Consider the following 22,934-nt stretch of genomic DNA (forward strand, 5'->3'; position numbering starts at 1 on the left):
TCCCTGCTTTCTTCCTCAGCCTTTCATTCCTCCCTGCTTTCTTAGTCTTTCATATCTCCCTCTGCACCACAGCACTCCTTTGGATCTGCTTTCTTCCAGCTTGCCCTGGTTCTGCATCCCCGAACCAGTCTGCCTTGGTTTACTGACCCAACAATGTCAATTTGCAAACATGTGCATTGCCAAAACATTATTGGGCAATAACACTTTTGATATATATAAATGGTGTGTGTATTCCTATAGGCAATCATGGAGGTCTATGAGATATTGACAGAGGTTGAACTTGCAGCCAATCAATTAGATGCTTTATACAATCTGTGAGTAACAAGTTGGAAATTAACACTTTAAGAGGCACCTGATTAATCACACATTGTCAGTACTAATTGTGTATAAAATGGGATATTACATGACTGTACAAGGTTGTTGACCTCTAAAACATCATTTTTGGTATCACAAAATTACTAATGTTATTTATTAATTTGAGGAACTCTTGAAAAATATGCTCTCCCAGGCGGTTGAGTTGCACATTAAAGGAATGTTATTTAGACAAAGCTAGCTATTATGGACAATGGAAAAATATTGTTGTGGGATTTTTTTGTCTGTGCAAATATAAATATATTTTCATATTCATATCAGTATTTAAAGTCTGCCTGTTATCTTCAATTTGTTTCACAAGTGTTTTCAGGACATGTCATTTTACAGCTATTATGAACATATAAACAGTAAACATTAATATGTATATATATTTGAATAGTCATATATTGACACACAAATATATCATATTGTATTCATATTTGGTATCCGTCATCATTTATCTTGGCCCGTCTTCCATTATAAGTAACTGAAGCAGACATGACGTTAATTAATGTACCATTTTTCAGATGATTTAAAAAGCATATGTAAAATCCAATACAAAATGAGTTTAACATAATTGGGCAACTGAACAGGCTGGTTGAGATGTTAGCAATCAAATACTAATTATTTATGGCCTATATTAAGGCTAAATACACATATTTTTCAGAAGGAAAAAAATGATGTGGCAGTTAATGTGTTGACAGAATAGGGTCCAGCTGTGTGTATGATTCTACGTTATCACTGTGCTTGCCTCGCCATAGACTATATCTCTTGGTGTGACGTGGGATCTCAACACTAGAGACAGATTTCAAAGCATCTGCCATCATTTTCTTGACAATTGATGTTCTTGCGGTGAACAGAATGAAAATCTGCAAGCCCTGTGGAGCGAAAGCAAAAACACAAAGACGTTATCAAGGATTTTCAGGAACACACAAGGACCAACAAAATGACAAAACAAAAGGTAGCGTTTCCATAAAGACCAGCTCAATTTATTTATGTTTACTAGGTGTCTAATTTTCATTAATGTCTGGATTCTGTGGTACAATAGTACACTAGTATTTATAGATTCCATTTGATTTATTCAGCAGACACTCTTATCCAGAGTGACTTACAGTAGTGAGTGCATACATTTACTACCTGAGTGGTGGTGAGAACACAGAAGGAGATGTTGAGTATGGTGTACATGGTCTGGTTCTGTGTAATGAGCAACAGATAGCCCAGGATCCAGGAGAGACCGAGCACCACAGCCAGAGAAAAGCTACTGAGGAACTTCTTCTTCATCGATGTGTGTCTTGTACTGGGAAACATAACCAACATACTTAGATTGCTGTAATAGACTGCTGTAATGCTGTGGTATAAGAACAGTATGCTTCCATTGACTGAGTGGGTTAGAGCGTGGTGATCACTACATTTGATGATTTTCTTACTAACGACAATTAATAATTATAGAATAATAATACATATTATTTATTACAAGCTAAGTAAGTAAGACAATAAAACATTAACAAGCATTTAAATCAAGACATCTTAATGACTACAACTTTGTACTTCGTGCCTCCAAAATGCCCCAATTAATGTTACCTGGTTAAATGTGGGTTGGTCTTGCATGTTGTAACTGTAAAACATACCAACACCACCGTGTTGAAGATAAGCATGAATGCCACAGGGACCAGGAAACCCCAAAACATTGGCAGCTTGAAGTCAAAGTTCCCCTTTGGATCGAGGGCAGCAAGCCAGCAACTGAGAGGTCAAATGAATGAGTTAGAGAGTGGGACAATGTGACAGACAAAACAGAACACCTGTTATTTGAGTAACATGGTATAAAGTAAACAAGAAACCTTTGAATGAAATAGAACATTATTTTAATAACTTATGTTTGAACTTTTTATATTGCTGTTGGCCAATTATTAGCATGCATTACAAACATGCATACGAACATTGAGAGGGATAACCTTTAACAGCATGAGTTATAACATGTTATGAAGCAATTGCCCCACTTTCATTTAAATTGAACCTATTATACAATAACCACTGAAGAGGAAGTAAATTGCAGTACAGCACAGTACTCAGGTGTAATACTGGTAGTATAGCACAGTAGAGTAAGGTATAGTATAGAACAGTACAGCACAGTACACAACAGCGCAGTATAATATAGTACAGCATAGTATAGTATAGTACAATACAGTACAGAGAAGTAGGCCAGTAATAGTATACTACAGTATTGACTCACAATTCCTCCTGCCTGTATCCCAGTGGATCATCCACTCTGTAACTAATTCCTAAGGTGAGAGACACCACAAATGCAGGCAGTCCTAAAGGAGAGAATGATGTCGTTATTTCCTGGTAGATTTGCATGCAGCCATATACAGAGTATATATATACCACACATACATCCTCTAAAGACATAACATCACTATACAAGTTGCTTTTAAGTTCTATTTCAGGCTTATTAGAACCTGAAAATATCACCTAGCATTAGTTTTAGTTCAAGGGGCCCAGGTCTAATGTCAGCCAAAGCTTCTGAAACTACTAAATACTTGATGTTTCTCCATGCTGTCCTACCCCATCCGATGGCCACGGTATAGGCTGTGAAGTGTGATGGGCTGGTGGCCAGGCTGTTTCTGATCATCAGGAAGACATGTGTGGCGTACAGCGTGTTCCAGGTGAACGTCCCCAACAGGAAGTACTGCAGCAGGACTGCCACTGCAGTACATGGCCCTCTGTCCCGCTCTGTGTGTGTGTCGGACGGGGGGAGAATGTTGTCCTCCTGTATTTTAGGTTTGCCCAGCTGTTTATGAGGGTTGTCCACTCCCAACATGAAGAGGAGGGTGAAGATCAGGAGACACACGCAGACGCTCACTAAGAGGACCGTTGGGTTCGTTTTGCGTGATTTCCTGGGGACAGGTGATAGACAACACTATGTTAGGGAAGTTAGATGTGTAGTTATGGATGTGTTGGTTCATTAATAGTGGGTTTTATAATGGTTTCACCTATCAAGTCCTGTTGGATCAGACAAAGGGCTTCTTTACACTATTGAAATGCACCAAATATTTTGAATTGGTTCTGGAACCCTGTAGGATCTTACCTGGTCACGATCTGGAATGTTATTGTTGAAATCAACCCTATGATGGACATGGAACATCCCAATATGGTGATCCAGTTTAGCACTTCAGCGTATTTAAAATCCCTCCTGAATGACTGTAGGAAAAAACAAACAATATATATTTCAACACTAAATTTCTGTCTCAATCATACTGTATAAAGGCCTCGCTCTCATCTGTCTGGATATGCTGTGGTAAACCATAGGTCAGCGATTCCAACACTAGGGGTCACGAGCCCATGATATGAAAATGGGGTTGCAGGAGAATATCCAAAATCCTGCAAAAAAAAAAATACATATATATATATATAAAATAATGAGTGTCTTTGTTTCTTAAAATCACTATGATGTGGATAACCTTAAAAATCGAAATGAAAATTATTCAAATCTAAAACATAACATTAAACCAGAAAGCGCCCTTAGATCGTGGGAAAAGGCCGCACTTGACCGCTGCACTTGAATCATTCCCAGTTAAGGTGACCACATTTAAAATACAAAAATGCGAGACAACAGGAGGATTTATGGGACAGTGCAACCTACCCCGTACCTAACTTCAAAATAGGCCAATGCATCATCCCTGTCAATCATGAATGATAATTCTTCATGTTTTGCCAGTGAAATGTCCAAACTGCGTCTGATAGCCAATCGTTTAATCTCAATCAGATTCATGAGAATATGCATTTAGATCTTATTGAGTTACTGTTTCATGCACAAGTTAGAGCAGATGGTGTTAAACTATATAGCCTTCATGATTTTTTTTTTCAATCAAAGCACATTCTGCCTAGTGGCATGATCATTTTTTGCGAATATACAGCTAACCAACCACCTGAATCTCACGAGGTGGTGTTTTTAATGCAATACTAACATTATATTATGCTATTATATTTGATTCTGTTATGTAGAATAATAAATAATAATTATGTGATCTTCCAAGATATTGATTCCGTTTTTTTATACAATGTGTGGGTCTGATCCTGAATGCTGATTGGTGACTGCATTCCAGCTGGTGTCTATTCCACAAGTTATCACCGACTAAATCTATGACGTTAAAATGCCTATTTACTCTGTCCCATCTGACATCTCAATCCACTATCTCATCAGCCCAGCCAGTCAATGTATAAACTTGATCTCTACTATAAAAAGCATCTAGATATTATCTCACATTTCTTTTTGTTTTCTACATTGTAGATTTGACAGGGAGGCAACGTTTCTCAGCCAGCTGAAATCATGAATCAGTTGGCACCATTTTTATGGATATATACAAAGAAATGTCAATTGGTAAAAGGTCAAACAAAACAAAGTGCAGCTAATTTGCAGTCTTTCCAGCTTCAGTTTGAAGTGATTGTGTTAGCTGTGTTGTTGTTGGCTAGCTCCTTTAAGTAACAGTGTCCTGACTAGTGAGCACATTTTCTCTGCCAGGCTAAATTTCATCCAAATAAATGTCACTAGAAAACAGCTTAAACAAATGCAAATGCAGCTACTTTGCTGTTGTTTTGGCTGCAATGTTTGACGTGACTGTAAGTCACTAATACAAGACTAGTAAAGGCCCAATGCACTATTGTTGTGAAAATATTTATTATTATTTTCACATTTTTCAGGGAGTGCTGCACCTTCAGCACCCTACTTTCCACTGCTATGCCTATCTCTTTCAGTCTAATATGGCTATTTACTTACTTTTCTAGCTCTTCATCAGAAGATTTTTGAAGTAGTTTAGGAGGCCTAAATGTCCTCTCCAAGTTTGCTGGAATTTAGTCCGAAAGGTTTTGAGAAATATTGGTTGATGATAGGCTAGGTCTCATCTTGTGCTGAGCAGAATATCAGATCTCAACACTGATTGGAGAAAAGTCTTTAACATCACCATGGCTGTAAGCTACCACATCCTTACGATATACAGGTATACACAGGTATACAGGCAACGGGACTGCAAGAGACAGGTTGGAATGTCTGACTGAAATACAGGACAAAGACTGGGTTTTTTTCTAAATTGGTGGTGGTGTTTGAATGTGTTGATAAAATGTGGGATGTGATTGTTTGGTTGCGGGACAAAGGTACAAAATGGAGGACTGTCCCGCACAATCCGGGACATGTGGTCAACCTATTCCCATGGTGAATGGCTAGGCCCACTACGATATGAAACCACACACTATTTCAGGTATATTACCGCAACAATCGATATGGTGAAAACAAGGTGTGGGGAGACACAGAAACTCACATCAATACCTTTGTCAGCTAACACTGAATCTAAGAATTGATGCTATAGCTAGCAATCAATAGGAAACTGACTGAACCACTAAAAAACTCCCCAGCTTTCCAAATGGATATTTGTTGTGAGGGCCAAGATGCCCATTCATTTCCTTTTGTTCGCTACATGTCGGGGATGCTATTCACAAGGACATATTGTTCTGTCTTACAATTTTCGAGCATGAAACAGCACAGAGGATGTTCAGTGTGCTGCGTGACTATACTGATGAAAACAGATTCCATAGGATTGAATAGTGGGCAAAAAAACAAACAGACTTTTCTGACTTTTTGTGAAATTAAAATAAATGTGTCGCACTGCCTGTGCAACTGTCATATTAGGGAAACTGAACGCAAGCATGCAAGAGAAATACGAAAATATTCTAACATTCTGCAGATGAGTGACCATAGATTCAGAGGAGAAAATGTCTTATTGGAGAGAAATCCGTTTGAGTGTGATCCTGACTTAGTTGACATGCCGGGAAGTGACATTGAAAAGCTGATCCACTCATCATATGACCGAATGCTGCAGACAACGCATTTTGGTTCCTGACTCAAAGGGAATAAATACCCAGCCGTCTCCCTCTGAGTATTAAAACTCTTGGTACCCCTTTGACAGCTCATATCTGTGCGCGGCTGGATTTAGTGTACCAGTCTGCATTAAAACCAAAGAAGACAAGCAGAAACACTGTTAAAATGTTTTGCAATTGACTGCCATAGCCCCAAATAAAAAAGTAAACATTGGCTCTTAATTACTACAAAAAATTAAAGTGTTATGTTCTGCTAATTACTGATGTCCCCTTTAAGAACGGAGCACCCTTGGTCATGTGCAGTGTTGCTCTATGTTGTACTTGTAAATAAACTTCAATTAGTGCTAAACACGGCTGCTAGAATCTTGACTAGAACCAAAAAATGTGATCATGTTACTAGTGCTAGCCTCTCTACACTGGCTTCCTGTTAAGGCTGGGCCTGATTTCAAGGTTTTACTGCTAACCTACTAAGCCTTACATGGGCTTGCTCCTATCTATCTTTCCTATTTGGTTCTGCCGTACATGCCAACACGTGCGCTACAGTCATAAGACACAGGCCTCCTTATTGTCCCTAGAATTTCTAAGCAAACAGCTAGAGGCAGGGCTTTCTCCTATAGAGCTCCATTTTTATGGAATGGTGTGCCTATCCATGTGAGAGACGCACACTCTGTCTCAACCTTTAAGTCTTTATTGAAGACTCATCTCTTCAGTAGGTCCTATGATTGAGTGTAGTCTGGCCCAGGGGTGTGAAGGTGAACAGAAAGGCTCTGGAGCGACAAACCACCCTTGCTGTCTCTGCCTGGCCGGTTCCCCTCTCTCCACTGGGATTCTCTGACTCTAACCCTCTAACGGGGGCTGAGTCACTGGCTTACTGGTGCTCTTCCATGCTAGGAGGGTGTATCACTTGAGTGGGTTGAGTCTCTGACGTGATCTGGGTTGGTGCCCCCCCTTGGGTTGTGCCGTGGTGGAGATCTTTGTGGGCTATACTCAGCCTTGTCTCAGGGTAGTAAGTTGGTGGTTGAAGATATCCCTCTAGTGGTGTGTGGGGGCTGTGCTTTGGGAAAGTGGATGGGGTTATATCCTGCCTGTTTGGCCCTGTCTGGGGGTATCGTCGGACGAGGCCACAGTGTCTCCCAACCCCTCCTGTCTCAGCCTCCAGTATTTATGCTGCAATAGTTTATGTGTCGTGGGCTAGGGTCAGTCTGTTATATCTGGAGTATTTATCCTGTCTTATCCGGTGAAATATGCTCCCTCTAATTCTCTCTTTCTCTTCTCTTGGGGGCCTTGAGCCCTAGGACCATGCCTCAGGACTACCTGGCCAGATGACTCCTTGCTGTCCATAGTCCACCTGGTCGTGCTGCTGCTCCAGTTTAAACTGTTCTGCCTGCGGCTATGGAACCCTGACTTGGTCACCGGACCTGCTTTTTGACTCTCTCTCTCTCTACTGCACCTGCTGTCACTAAGTCTGAATGATCGGCTATGAAAAGCCAACTGACATTTACTCCTGAGGTGCTGACCTGTTGCACCCTCCACAACCACTGTGATTATTATTATTTGACCATGCTGATCATCTATGAATGTTTGAACATCTTGGCCTGATATTAACATGTACTGTTAATATCTCCACCCGGCACAGCCAGAAGAGGACTGGCCACCCCTCAGAGCCTGGTTCCTCTCTAGGTTTCTTCCTAGGTTTCTGGCCTTTCTAGGGATTTTTTCCTAGCCACCGTGCTTCTACATCTGCATTTGCTTCTGTTTGGTTTTAGGCTGGGTTTCTGTACAGCACTTTGTGACATCGGCTGATGTAAAAAGGGCTTTATAAAAAAAATGTGATTGATACTTGTACTAACTAGCTTTAGTAAATGTGAAGCTCCAGTTCAGTTCCTTGTATTCAGTCTTTCTTATTATGTCAATTAGTAATAAGAGCTAAGACACTACAATGGCGACAAGGATGATTACCTACATTGTGCATCACGAATGCAGACGGGGCTCGTAGAAAGAGAGGAACATTTAAACGATGTAGCGCAGCAGCCAGCAAACAGTGATGACGAGGGGAGTGCTGACGATCATGAGGCTGCAGATCAAAGACCCGCAGAGCCAGAGGTAAAGGGAATATATAGCATCGAGTTTGATGACACGCAAGAAAAGGAGGCAACTTACATTGAACGTCTGGAACAGTACTTCATTGCAAACAATATTGTACCAGTGCTGTTGAGTTTGATTGGCCCCAAAACGTACAGTTTGCTAAGAGATCTGACTGCCTCTCTGAAGCCCTCCAACAAAACATTCACAGAGATTGTGGAGATATTGCAAAATCACCTAAACCACTCCTGATCGCAGAACATTTTCATTTCCAGAACTGACACCAGAATGAGGGGAGGGTAGCAGAGTTGAAGAAACTGTCTGAGAATTGCCAGTTTGGAGAGAACCTAAATTCCACATTAAGGGAAAGATTTGTTTATGGACTGAAACATGGACTGAAACACATTCAGAAACGTTTGCTCACACTTTTGCAAAGGCTGTTGAAATTGCTGTAGCTATGGAAACCGCGACCAAAGATGCAATTGAGTTGCATAAAGACTGACCTCCTCTCATAAACTTGCCTGCACAAGTTCTCATACAGTCGACAGCACCCCCGTGTGGCCTAAAAATGCAACTGGGATGGTCAGAGCAGAGGACTGCCATTTCAAAGACAAAATGTGTCACAAATGCAATAGAAAGAGGACATTCAAAGAGCATGCAGAGCAAATTACAGTCACAACAGGAAAACTGAGAAAGTGAAAAGGCCTGTGAATGCACTAGCAGAGAACAGTGGCAGTGATTCAGTTGAACAATTCATTGGTACAATGGAGTTAAAGACAGTGATTTCTCCCAGCAGTAGTGCAATATCGGTGACACCAGAAATCGAAGGCACATCACTCAAAATGGAGCTGGACACAGGATCTGCAGTGTCTATAATTTCCACAATTGGCTACAATGAACACTTCAAGGATATCAAGCTGAAGAAAACAAATATGTTGCTGAAGACCTACTCAGGAGAGTCATTAAGCCCAATGGTTACAAGAAAGAGTGAATTATGGGAAGCAAACACAGCAGTTACAGGTGTATGTGGAGCCTGGAACTGACCCCTTATTTGTTCGCAGGGAACGGCTGTCTAAACTAAAGCTGAACTGGTGTGACTTGAAAATGCTCCACACATCCCAGCCTAAAAGGAAGGGCACAGACCAAACACTGGAACACTTTCTGAAGAAATATGCGACCGTTTTCAGGGATCAGATGGCAACAGTAAAAGGCTTCACAGCCAAACTCGTACTGGGAGATGATGCAACACAAAATTCTGCAAAGCCAGATCTGTTCCATACTCCCTGAGACCAAAGGTGGAAGCGGAAATGGAACGCTTGCAGGATACAGGAATCCTGACGAAAGTGGGCAGAAGCAAATGGGCCACACCCATAGTTCCTATTGTGAAGAAAGATGGGTGTGTTAACTGTGAAGGCTTATCTGCAGCTACCGGTTGAAGGGAAGTTCAAACAGTACCTGACAATAAACACACACAAAAGGTATAACCGCCTGGTTTTTGGCAATGCATCGGCCCAACCATTTGGCAACAAACTATTGGCCAGAGTTTGCAAGGAATCCCATGAACACAGTGTATCGTAACAGGACGCACAGACAAAGAGCAACTGGCTAACCTGGAAGAGGTCCAGAGAAGACAAAGAGTACGGACTGCAGGCAAACATACAGAAGTGTAAGTTCCTCAAAGACAAGATTGTCTTCTGTCGACATGAAATTGACTGCAATGGATTGCCCAAAACACAGGACAAAAATCAATGCAGTGGTACAGGCACCACGGCCGCAAAATGTGACTGAAGTGAGATCTTTCACTGGACAGATCAATTACGACAGAAGATTCCTCCCAAACCTTTCAGCAGTACTCCAGCCTCTCAATCAGCTCCTGGAAAATAATAGGACATGTCGGTGGACAGCAGTGTGAAAACCAGTGACTTACCAAGTGAACTTCATAAAGTTTTTACCTCAAACCATACGGACGTCCCCCGAGAAAATGAACGAGAATGTGTGTCGCAGCCATGGGATCTATATATAGGGGCGGACCCCAGCCGTGACACAGTTGTTCACGGGGGTAAATTTGTAAATCCTCACCTCGGATGTGTCTCTCTACTATCGTAGCACTCACGTCGGTGGCCATGAAGTGCTTTGAAAGGCTGGTGATGGCTCACATCAACACCATCATGCTGGAAACCCTAGACCCACTCTAATTTGCATACCGCCCCAACAGATCCACAGATGACACAATCTCATTCGCACTCCACACTGCCCTTTCCCACCTGGACAAAAGGAACACCTACAGTGGGGCAAAAAACTATTTAGTCAGCCACCAATTGTGCAAGTTCTCCTACTTAAAAAGATGAGAGAGGCCTGTAATTTTCATCATAGGTACACTTCAACTATGTCAGACAAAATGAAAAAAAAAAATCCAGAAAATCACATTGTAGGATTTTTAATGAATTTATTTGCAAATTATGGTGAAAAATAAGTATTTGGTCAATAACAAAAGTTTATCTCAATACTTTGTTATATACCCTTTGTTGGCAATGACAGAGGTCAAACGTTTTCTGTAAGTCTTCACAAGGTTTTCACACACTGTTGCTGGTATTTTGGCCCATTCCTCCATGCAGATCTCCTCTAGAGCAGTGATGTTTTCTATGGGGTTGAGATCTGGAGCCTGGCTAGGCCACTCCAGGACCTTGAAATTTCTTACGAAGCCACGCCTTCGTTGCCCGGGCAGTGTGTTTGGGATCATCGTCATGCTGAAAGACCCAGCCACGTTTCATCTTCAATGCCCTTGCTGATGGAAGGAGGTTTTCACTCAAAATCTCACGATACATGGCCCCATTCATTATTTCCTTTACACGGATCAGTCGTCCTGGTCCCTTTACAGAAAAACAGCCCCAAAGCATGATGTTTCCACCCCCATGCTTCACAGTAGGTATGGTGTTCTTTGGATGCAACTCAGCATTCTTTGTCCTCCAAACACGACGAGTTGAGTTTTTACCAAAAAGTTATATTTTGGTTTCATATGACATTCTCCCAATCTTCTTCTGGATCATCCAAATGCTCTCTAGCAAACTTCAGACGGGCCTGGACATGTACTGGCTTAAGCACGGGGACACGTCTGGCACTGCAGGATTTGAGTCCCTGGTGGCGTAGTGTGTTACTGATGGTAGGCTTTGTTACTTTGGTCCCAGCTCTCTGCAGGTCATTCACTAGGTCCCCCCGTGTGGTTCTGGGATTTTTGCTCACCGTTCTTGTGATCATTTTGACCCCACGGGGTGAGATCTTGCGTGGAGCCCCAGATCGAGGGAGATTATCAGTGGTCTGGTATGTCTTCCATTTCCTAATAATTGCTCCCACAGTTGATTTCTTCAAACCAAGCTACTTACCTATTGCAGATTCAGTCTTCCCAGCCTGGTGCAGGTCTACAATTTTGTTTCTGGTGTCCTTTGACAGCTCTTTGGTCTTGGCCATAGTGGAGTTTGGAGTGTGACTGTTTGAGGTTGTGGACAGGTGTCTTTTATACTGAGTTCAAACAGGTGCCATTAATACAGGTAACGAGTGGAGGATAGAGGAGCGTCATAAAGAAGAAGTTACAGATCTGTGAGAGCCAGAAATCTTGCTTGTTTGTAGGTGACCAAATACTTATTTTCCACCATAATTTGCAAATAAATTCATTAAAAATCCTACAATGTGATTTTCTGGATTTTTTTTTCTTCATTTTGTCTGTCACAGTTGAAGTGTACCTATGATGAAAAATACAGGCCTCTCATCATTTTAAGTGGGAGAACTTGCACAATTGGTGGCTGACTAAATACTTTTTTGCCCCATTGTATCAGTAGTTGGAGTGTCATTAGTTGGAGGAGCACTAGTTGGAGTGTCAGGGGTTATAGGGGCAGTAGTAGTTGGGGTAGTTATGTCAATGGTGGTTGGAATGGCAGAGGATGTGCAGAGATCCCCCTGTGATAAAGAGACTTTATAAAAGATAATTAACTCAGTAAACCACATTAACAAGGACACATGGTGTCAGTTGCTATAAGCATGCTATAAAGATGATCCATGCTGTTCCAGTTTCATTGTGTCTGCATCAGGGTAGAAAGTTTTTCTACTGTGCTTTATGAGAGAAAGAAGTCATTATCACTGCCAATAAACGGCTGATAGCAAAGGCTACTCTGTTATCAACTGTGTCTGAGACCTGACAGTAGTCTATTCACAGTATGTAAACAATGGCTTAACAGTAAATCGAACGTGTTTGGATAAAAGTCTGAAACAATGTCTTCATTGATGCTATTGTATCCCTCGCAGCAAACAGACAAAACATAAATCAATCATTGACTATAAACCAAACTTAAAAATTCATAAACCAAACTAAAAACAGTAAGGTTATATATGGGTAATAATCATTCCATAAGTTAAATGCATCATACATTTTTGCACATCTGAAGTGAAAGCAATTTTCCTACACAATTCTCAATCATAGAAGACTCTTAACCTCTTAACCTCTTCATGAACATCTTCAATCACCCTGAATAAATCAAATATAGAGTCTTATCTGTAGCAAAGACAGCCATAATACTGATAACAAGTTGAAACAGGTGCCATTAATACAGGTAACGAGTGGAGGACAGAGGAGCCTCTTAAAGAAGAAGTTACAGGTCTGTGAGAGCCAGAAATCTTGCTTGTTTGTTATTGACCAAATACTTATTTTCCACCATACTTTGCAAATAAATTCATTAAAAATCCTACAATGTGATTTTCTGGATTTTTTTTCCTCATTTTGTCTGTCATAGTTGAAGTGTACCTATGATGAAAATTACAGGCCTCTCTCATCTTTTTAAGGGGGAGAACTTGCACAATTGGTGGCTGACTAAATACTTTTTTGCCCCACTGTATGTGAGAAACCTGTTCATATGTATAGACCCCGGTGGGAGTAGTATATCTCTCCGCCACAACCCTTCATTCCTCCTGAAGGTTCTGTCAGACAGGCATGTGAACATCCCTTTTATCCTGACTGCTTACAACCCCCCGGCAGTGAGGGGGAGTCTGGGCCTCCCTCCGGGCATGCTGTGCCCTACACAACAAAGGTTACGTATGTGAGCTATATAGATCACTACAATTCTCTACGGTGCTAGAGGCTCCTCAAAAAGTATGTAGAGAACGTGTGTCGCGGCCATGGGGTCTATACATAGGGGCGGACCCCATCCGTGACAGGTGTACACGGGAGTAAATCTGTAAATCCTCACCTCGGATGTGTCCCTCTGCCACAGAGTGACACCAATATATTGGAGTGAACCATATAGCTCACATAACCGTGGTTTCATATGTAACCTTCGATGTTTGATGTGGGGATTGAGAGTCATCATACCCCAGAAATACAAACAGCTTTTACAGCAACTACATGAAAGGCATGTTGTAATTGTCAAAATGAAGCTGCTCGCGAGGAGCCACTTCTGGTGGCTCAGGCTGGATCAACAGATAGAAACATGGCAAAGAACTGTAGCGGATATGTGGAAACCTTTCACATGCCTGCTCCTGTCCCAGTCCACTTATGGGAATAGCCCATTGCAGAGAATTCATGTGGACGCCGGCCCCTTTGAAAAGCACGTTTCTGGTTATAGTTGATGTCAATTCCAAATGAACAGAGGTGTTTGGCACTGACTCCTCCAGCTCAGCTCAGACTATAGTGTCTCAGAACAACTTTTACTCGCTTCGGATCGGCTCTGCAGCTGGCAAGCGACAAAGTGCAAGCTTTTGTAAGTGATGAGTTTTCAAGATTCATGTCAGCCGGGAACGCCATCTCCAAACAGTACAGGAAGTGATGGTGCGAGATTACAGAAGGGGGAGGAAATGGACAAGAGGGACCGTACACACACAAACGGGACCCAGAACTTACCAGGTTCAAGTGAGCCCAGACATAATGTGGCGGCGTCACATTAACCAAATGCATTCCACGGAAAACAGCACAACAATCGAGAGAGAACAGGCACACAGAGATCCTGGGAGAGACACACAGGGAACTGTAGAGGACGGTGGGGCAGTAGAGAGAACAGGGACAGAGATCCTGAGAGAGACACACAGGGAACTGTAGAGGACGGTGGGGCAGTAGAGAGAACAGGCACAGAGATCCTGAGAGTGACACACAGGGAACTGTAGAGGACGGTGGGGCAGTAGAGAGAACAGGCACAGAGATCCTGAGAGTGACACACAGGGAACTGTAGAGGACGGTGGGGCAGTAGAGAGAACAGGCACAGAGATCCTGAGAGTGACACACAGGGAACTGTAGAGGACGGTGGGGCAGTAGAGAGAACAGGCACAGAGAGATCCTGAGAGTGACACACAGGGAACTGTAGAGGACGGTGGGGCAGTAGAGAGAACAGGCACAGAGAGATCCTGAGAGTGACACACAGGGAACTGTAGAGGACGGTGGGGCAGTAGAGAGAACAGGCACAGAGATCCTGAGAGTGACACACAGGGAACTGTAGAGGACGGTGGGGCAGTGGAGAGAACAGGTACAGAGAGATCCTGAGAGAGACACACAGGGAACTGTAGAGGACGGTGGGGCAGTAGAGAGAACAGGCACAGAGATCCTGAGAGAGACACACAGGGAACTGTAGAGGACGGTGGGGCAGTAGAGAGAACAGGTACAGAGATCCTGAGAGTGACACACAGGGAACTGTAGAGGACGGTGGGGCAGTAGAGAGAACAGGCACAGAGATCCTGAGAGTGACACACAGGGAACTGTAGAGGACGGTGGGGCAGTAGAGAGAACAGGCACAGAGATCCTGAGAGTGACACACAGGGAACTGTAGAGGACGGTGGGGCAGTAGAGAGAACAGGCACAGAGATCCTGAGAGTGACACACAGGGAACTGTAGAGGACGGTGGGGCAGTAGAGAGAACAGGCACAGAGATCCTGAGAGTGACACACAGGGAACTGTAGAGGACGGTGGGGCAGTAGAGAGAACAGGCACAGAGAGAGAGACACACAGGGAACTGTAGAGGACGGTGGGGCAGAGAGAACAGGCACAGAGATCCTGAGAGTGACACACAGGGAACTGTAGAGGACGGTGGGGCAGTAGAGAGAACAGGCACAGAGAGATCCTGAGAGTCACACAGGGAACTGTAGAGGACGGTGGGGCAGTAGAGAGAACAGGCACAGAGATCCTGAGAGAGACACACAGGGAACTGTAGAGGACGGTGCAGTGGGGCAGTAGAGAGAACAGGCACAGAGATCCTGAGAGTCACACAGGGAACTGTAGAGGACGGTGGGGCAGTAGAGAGAACAGGCACAGAGATCCTGAGAGTCACACAGGGAACTGTAGAGGACGGTGGGGCAGTAGAGAGAACAGGCACAGAGATCCTGAGAGAGACACACAGGGAACTGTAGAGGACGGTGGGGCAGTAGAGAGAACAGGCACAGAGATCCTGAGAGAGACACACAGGGAACTGTAGAGAACGGTGGGGCAGTAGAGAGAACAGGCACAGAGAGATCCTGAGAGTGACACACAGGGAACTGTAGAGGACGGTGGGGCAGTAGAGAGAACAGGCACAGAGATCCTGAGAGAGACACACAGGGAACTGTAGAGGACGGTGGGGCAGTAGAGAGAACAGGCACAGAGATCCTGAGACAGACACACAGGGAACTGTAGAGGACGGTGGGGCAGTAGAGAGAACAGGCACAGAGAGATCCTGGGAGTGACACACAGGGAACTGTAGAGGACGGTGGGGCAGTAGAGAGAACAGGCACAGAGATCCTGAGAGTGACACAGGGAACTGTAGAGAATGGTGGGGCAGTAGAGAGAACAGGCACAGAGATCCTGAGAGTGACACACAGGGAACTGTAGAGGACGGTGGGGCAGTAGAGAGAACAGGCACAGAGAGATCCTGAGAGTGACACACAGGGAACTGTAGAGGACGGTGGGGCAGTAGAGAGAACAGGCACAGAGAGATCCTGAGAGTGACACACAGGGAACTGTAGAGGACGGTGGGGCAGTAGAGAGAACAGGCACAGAGATCCTGAGAGTGACACAGGGAACTGTAGAGGACGGTGGGGCAGTAGAGAGAACAGGCACAGAGATCCTGAGAGTGACACACAGGGAACTGTAGAGGACGGTGGGGCAGTAGAGAGAACAGGCACAGAGATCCTGAGAGTGACACAGGGAACTGTAGAGAACGGTGGGGCAGTAGAGAGAACAGGCACAGAGATCCTGAGAGTGACACACAGGGAACTGTAGAGGACGGTGGGGCAGTAGAGAGAACAGGCACAGAGAGATCCTGAGAGTGACACACAGGGAACTGTAGAGGACGGTGGGGCAGTAGAGAGAACAGGCACAGAGAGATCCTGAGTGTGACACACAGGGAACTGTAGAGGACGGTGGGGCAGTAGAGAGAACAGGTACAGAGAGATCCTGAGAGTGACACACAGGGAACTGTAGAGAACGGTGGGGCAGTAGAGAGAACAGGCACAGAGAGATCCTGAGAGTGACACACAGGGAACTGTAGAGGACGGTGGGGCAGTAGAGAGAACAGGCACAGAGAGATCCTGAGAGTGACACACAGGGAACTGTAGAGGACGGTGGGGCAGTGGAGAGAACAGGCACAGAGATCCTGAGAGAGACACACAGGGAACTGTAGAGGACGGTGGGGCAGTGGAGAGAACAGGCACAGAGATCCTGAGAGAGACACACAGGGAACTGTAGAGGACGGTGGGGCAGTGGAGAGAACAGGCACAGAAATCCTGGGAGAGACACACAGGGAACTGTAGAGAACGGTGGGGCAGTAGAGAGAACAGGCACAGAGATCCTGAGAGAGACACACAGGGAACTGTAGAGGACGGTGGGGCAGTGGAGAGAACAGGCACAGAGATCCTGGGAGAGACACACAGGGAACTGTAGAGGACGATGGGGCAGTAGAGAGAACAGGCACAGAGATCCTGAGAGAGACACACAGGGAACTGTAGAGGACGGTGGGGCAGTGGAGAGAACAGGCACAGAGATCCTGGGAGAGACACACAGGGAACTGTAGAGGACGGTGGGGCAGTAGAGAGAACAGGCACAGAGATCCTGGGAGAGACACACAGGGAACTGTAGAGGACGGTGGGGCAGTAGAGAGAACAGGCACAGAGAGATCCTGAGAGTGACACACAGGGAACTGTAGAGGACGGTGGGGCAGTAGAGAGAACAGGCACAGAGAGATCCTGGAGAGTGACACACAGGGAACTGTAGAGGACGGTGGGGCAGTAGAGAGAACAGGCACAGAGAGATCCTGAGAGTGACACACAGGGAACTGTAGAGGACGGTGGGGCAGTAGAGAGAACAGGCACAGAGAGATCCTGAGAGTGACACACAGGGAACTGTAGAGGACGGTGGGGCAGTAGAGAGAACAGGCACAGAGATCCTGAGAGTGACACACAGGGAACTGTAGAGGACGGTGGGGCAGTAGAGAGAACAGGCACAGAGATCCTGAGAGTGACACACAGGGAACTGTAGAGGACGGTGGGGCAGTAGAGAGAACAGGCACAGAGATCCTGAGAGTGACACACAGGGAACTGTAGAGGACGGTGGGGCAGTAGAGAGAACAGGCACAGAGATCCTGAGAGTGACACACAGGGAACTGTAGAGGACGGTGGGGCAGTAGAGAGAACAGGCACAGAGAGATCCTGAGAGTCACACAGGGAACTGTAGAGGACGGTGGGGCAGTAGAGAGAACAGGCACAGAGATCCTGAGAGAGACACACAGGGAACTGTAGAGGACGGTGGGGCAGTAGAGAGAACAGGCACAGAGATCCTGAGAGAGTCACACAGGGAACTGTAGAGGACCTAGAGAGAACAGGCACAGAGATCCTGAGAGTCACACAGGGAACTGTAGAGGACGGTGGGGCAGTAGAGAGAACAGGCACAGAGATCCTGAGAGAGACACACAGGGAACTGTAGAGGACGGTGGGGCAGTAGAGAGAACAGGCACAGAGATCCTGAGAGAGACACACAGGGAACTGTAGAGGACGGTGGGGCAGTAGAGAGAACAGGCACAGAGAGATCCTGAGAGTGACACACAGGGAACTGTAGAGGACGGTGGGGCAGTAGAGAGAACAGGCACAGAGATCCTGAGAGAGACACACAGGGAACTGTAGAGGACGGTGGGGCAGTAGAGAGAACAGGCACAGAGATCCTGAGAGAGACACACAGGGAACTGTAGAGGACGGTGGGGCAGTGGAGAGAACAGGCACAGAGATCCTGGGAGAGACACACAGGGAACTGTAGAGGACGGTGGGGCAGTAGAGAGAACAGGCACAGAGATCCTGAGAGAGACACACAGGGAACTGTAGAGGACGGTGGGGCAGTGGAGAGAACAGGCACAGAGATCCTGGGAGAGACACACAGGGAACTGTAGAGGACGGTGGGGCAGTAGAGAGAACAGGCACAGAGATCCTGGGAGTGACACACAGGGAACTGTAGAGGACGGTGGGCAGTAGAGAGAACAGGCACAGAGAGATCCTGAGAGTGACACACAGGGAACTGTAGAGGACGGTGGGGCAGTAGAGAGAACAGGCACAGAGAGATCCTGAGAGTGACACACAGGGAACTGTAGAGGACGGTGGGGCAGTAGAGAGAACAGGCACAGAGAGATCCTGAGAGTGACACACAGGGAACTGTAGAGGACGGTGGGGCAGTAGAGAGAACAGGCACAGAGAGATCCTGAGAGTGACACACAGGGAACTGTAGAGGACGGTGGGGCAGTAGAGAGAACAGGCACAGAGATCCTGAGAGTGACACACAGGGAACTGTAGAGGACGGTGGGGCAGTAGAGAGAACAGGCACAGAGAGATCCTGAGAGTGACACACAGGGAACTGTAGAGGACGGTGGGGCAATAGAGAGAACAGGCACAGAGAGATCCTGAGAGTGACACACAGGGAACTGTAGAGGACGGTGGGGCAGTAGAGAGAACAGGCACAGAGAGATCCTGAGAGTGACACACAGGGAACTGTAGAGGACGGTGGGGCAGTAGAGAGAACAGGCACAGAGAGATCCTGAGAGTGACACACAGGGAACTGTAGAGGACGGTGGGGCAGTAGAGAGAACAGGCACAGAGATCCTGAGAGTGACACACAGGGAACTGTAGAGGACGGTGGGGCAGTAGAGAGAACAGGCACAGAGATCCTGAGAGTGACACACAGGGAACTGTAGAGACGGTGGGGCAGTAGAGAGAACAGGCACAGAGATCCTGAGAGTGACACACAGGGAACTGTAGAGGACGGTGGGGCAGTAGAGAGAACAGGCACAGAGAGATCCTGAGAGAGACACACAGGGAACTGTAGAGGACGGTGGGGCAGTAGAGAGAACAGGCACAGAGATCCTGAGAGAGACACACAGGGAACTGTAGAGGACGGTGGGGCAGTAGAGAGAACAGGCACAGAGATCCTGAGAGTCACACAGGGAACTGTAGAGGACGGTGGGGCAGTAGAGAGAACAGGCACAGAGATCCTGAGAGTGACACACAGGGAACTGTAGAGGACGGTGGGGCAGTAGAGAGAACAGGCACAGAGATCCTGAGAGAGACACACAGGGAACTGTAGAGGACGGTGGGGCAGTAGAGAGAACAGGCACAGAGATCCTGAGAGAGACACACAGGGAACTGTAGAGGACGGTGGGGCAGTAGAGAGAACAGGCACAGAGATCCTGAGAGTGACACACAGGGAACTGTAGAGGACGGTGGGGCAGTAGAGAGAACAGGCACAGAGATCCTGAGAGAGACACACAGGGAACTGTAGAGGACGGTGGGGCAGTAGAGAGAACAGGCACAGAGATCCTGAGAGAGACACACAGGGAACTGTAGAGGAGTGGGGCAGTGGAGAGAACAGGCACAGAGATCCTGGGAGAGACACACAGGGAACTGTAGAGGACGGTGGGGCAGTAGAGAGAACAGGCACAGAGATCCTGAGAGAGACACACAGGGAACTGTAGAGGACGGGTGGGGCAGTGGAGAGAACAGGCACAGAGATCCTGGGAGAGACACACAGGGAACTGTAGAGGACGGTGGGGCAGTAGAGAGAACAGGCACAGAGATCCTGGGAGTGACACACAGGGAACTGTAGAGGACGGTGGGGCAGTAGAGAGAACAGGCACAGAGAGATCCTGAGAGTGACACACAGGGAACTGTAGAGGACGGTGGGGCAGTAGAGAGAACAGGCACAGAGAGATCCTGGAGAGTGACACACAGGGAACTGTAGAGGACGGTGGGGCAGTAGAGAGAACAGGCACAGAGAGATCCTGAGAGTGACACACAGGGAACTGTAGAGGACGGTGGGGCAGTAGAGAGAACAGGCACAGAGAGATCCTGAGAGTGACACACAGGGAACTGTAGAGGACGGTGGGGCAGTAGAGAGAACAGGCACAGAGAGATCCTGAGGAGTGACACACAGGGAACTGTAGAGGACGGTGGGGCAGTAGAGAGAACAGGCACAGAGAGATCCTGAGAGTGACACACAGGGAACTGTAGAGGACGGTGGGGCAGTAGAGAGAACAGGCACAGAGAGATCCTGAGAGTGACACACAGGGAACTGTAGAACGGTGGGGCAGTAGAGAGAACAGGCACAGAGAGATCCTGAGAGTGACACACAGGGAACTGTAGAGGACGGTGGGGCAGTAGAGAGAACAGGCACAGAGAGATCCTGAGAGTGACACACAGGGAACTGTAGAGGACGGTGGGGCAGTAGAGAGAACAGGCACAGAGAGATCCTGAGAGTGACACACAGGGAACTGTAGAGGACGGTGGGGCAGTAGAGAGAACAGGTACAGAGAGATCCTGGGAGAGACACACAGGGAACTGTAGAGGACGGTGGGGCAGTAGAGAGAACAGGCACAGAGAGATCCTGAGAGTGACACACAGGGAACTGTAGAGAACGGTGGGGCAGTAGAGAGAACAGGCACAGAGAGATCCTGAGAGTGACACACAGGGAACTGTAGAGGACGGTGGGGCAGTAGAGAGAACAGGCACAGAGAGATCCTGAGAGTGACACACAGGGAACTGTAGAGGACGGTGGGGCAGTAGAGAGAACAGGCACAGAGATCCTGAGAGAGACACACAGGGAACTGTAGAGGACGGTGGGGCAGTAGAGAGAACAGGCACAGAGAGATCCTGAGAGTGACACACAGGGAACTGTAGAGGACGGTGGGGCAGTAGAGAGAACAGGCACAGAGAGATCCTGGGAGAGACACACAGGGAACTGTAGAGGACGGTGGGGCAGTAGAGAGAACAGGCACAGAGAGATCCTGAGAGTGACACACAGGGAACTGTAGAGGACGGTGGGGCAGTAGAGAGAACAGGCACAGAGATCCTGGGAGAGACACACAGGGAACTGTAGAGGACGGTGGGGCAGTAGAGAGAACAGGCACAGAGAGATCCTGAGAGTCACACAGGGAACTGTAGAGGATGGTGGGGCAGTAGAGAGAACAGGCACAGAGATCCTGAGTGTGACACACAGGGAACTGTAGAGGACGGTGGGGCAGTAGAGAGAACAGGCACAGAGAGATCCTGAGAGTGACACACAGGGAACTGTAGAGGACGGTGGGGCAGTAGAGAGAACAGGCACAGAGAGATCCTGGGAGAGACACACAGGGAACTGTAGAGGACGGTGGGGCAGTAGAGAGAACAGGCACAGAGAGATCCTGGAGAGACACACAGGGAACTGTAGAGGACGGTGGGGCAGTAGAGAGAACAGGCACAGAGAGATCCTGGGAGTGACACACAGGGAACTGTAGAGGACGGTGGGGCAGTAGAGAGAACAGGCACAGAGAGATCCTGGGAGTGACACACAGGGAACTGTAGAGGACGGTGGGGCAGTAGAGAGAACAGGCACAGAGAGATCCTGGGAGAGACACACAGGGAACTGTAGAGGACAGTGGGGCAGTAGAGAGAACACACACAGAGATCCTGAGAGTGACACACAGGGAACTGTAGAGGACGGTGGGGCAGTAGAGAGAACAGGCACAGAGAGATCCTGGGAGAGACACACAGGGAACTGTAGAGGACGGTGGGGCAGTAGAGAGAACAGGCACAGAGAGATCCTGAGAGTGACACACAGGGAACTGTAGAGGACGGTGGGGCAGTAGAGAGAACAGGCACAGAGAGATCCTGGGAGAGACACACAGGGAACTGTAGAGGACGGTGGGGCAGTAGAGAGAACAGGCACAGAGATCCTGAGAGTGACACACAGGGAACTGTAGAGGACGGTGGGGCAGTAGAGAGAACAGGCACAGAGAGATCCTGAGAGTCACACAGGGAACTGTAGAGGACGGTGGGGCAGTAGAGAGAACAGGCACAGAGAGATCCTGAGTGTGACACACAGGGAACTGTAGAGGACGGTGGGGCAGTAGAGAGAACAGGCACAGAGAGATCCTGAGAGTCACACAGGGAACTGTAGAGGACGGTGGGGCAGTAGAGAGAACAGGCACAGAGATCCTGAGAGTCACACAGGGAACTGTAGAGGACGGTGGGGCAGTAGAGAGAACAGGCACAGAGATCCTGAGAGTCACACAGGGAACTGTAGAGGACGGTGGGGCAGTAGAGAGAACAGGCACAGAGAGATCCTGAGAGTCACACATGGAACTGTAGAGGACGGTGGGGCAGTAGAGAGAACAGGCACA

The 22,934-nt window shown here is 46.9% G+C and overlaps 1 protein-coding gene across 1 annotated transcript in view; it reads right to left on the reverse strand.

Annotated features, from left to right (window-relative positions):
* Positions 1–303: 303 nt before the first annotated feature.
* LOC112230583 (adhesion G-protein coupled receptor G7-like) overlaps positions 304–22,934 on the reverse strand; it is a 31,143-nt gene continuing 8,512 nt past the window's right edge. The window contains exons 10-15 of the mRNA XM_042296630.1: positions 3,437–3,549; positions 2,914–3,245; positions 2,582–2,663; positions 1,933–2,091; positions 1,489–1,648; positions 304–1,229 (exon numbers count right to left, since the gene is read on the reverse strand). Of these exons, the coding sequence (XP_042152564.1) occupies positions 1,041–1,229; positions 1,489–1,648; positions 1,933–2,091; positions 2,582–2,663; positions 2,914–3,245; positions 3,437–3,549 (1,035 nt within the window). The 3' untranslated portion in view covers positions 304–1,040. The remainder of the gene's footprint in view (positions 1,230–1,488; positions 1,649–1,932; positions 2,092–2,581; positions 2,664–2,913; positions 3,246–3,436; positions 3,550–22,934) is intronic.

Source organism: Oncorhynchus tshawytscha, linkage group LG14 (assembly GCF_018296145.1).
Source record: "Oncorhynchus tshawytscha isolate Ot180627B linkage group LG14, Otsh_v2.0, whole genome shotgun sequence".
NCBI classification, from domain to species: domain Eukaryota; kingdom Metazoa; phylum Chordata; class Actinopteri; order Salmoniformes; family Salmonidae; genus Oncorhynchus; species Oncorhynchus tshawytscha.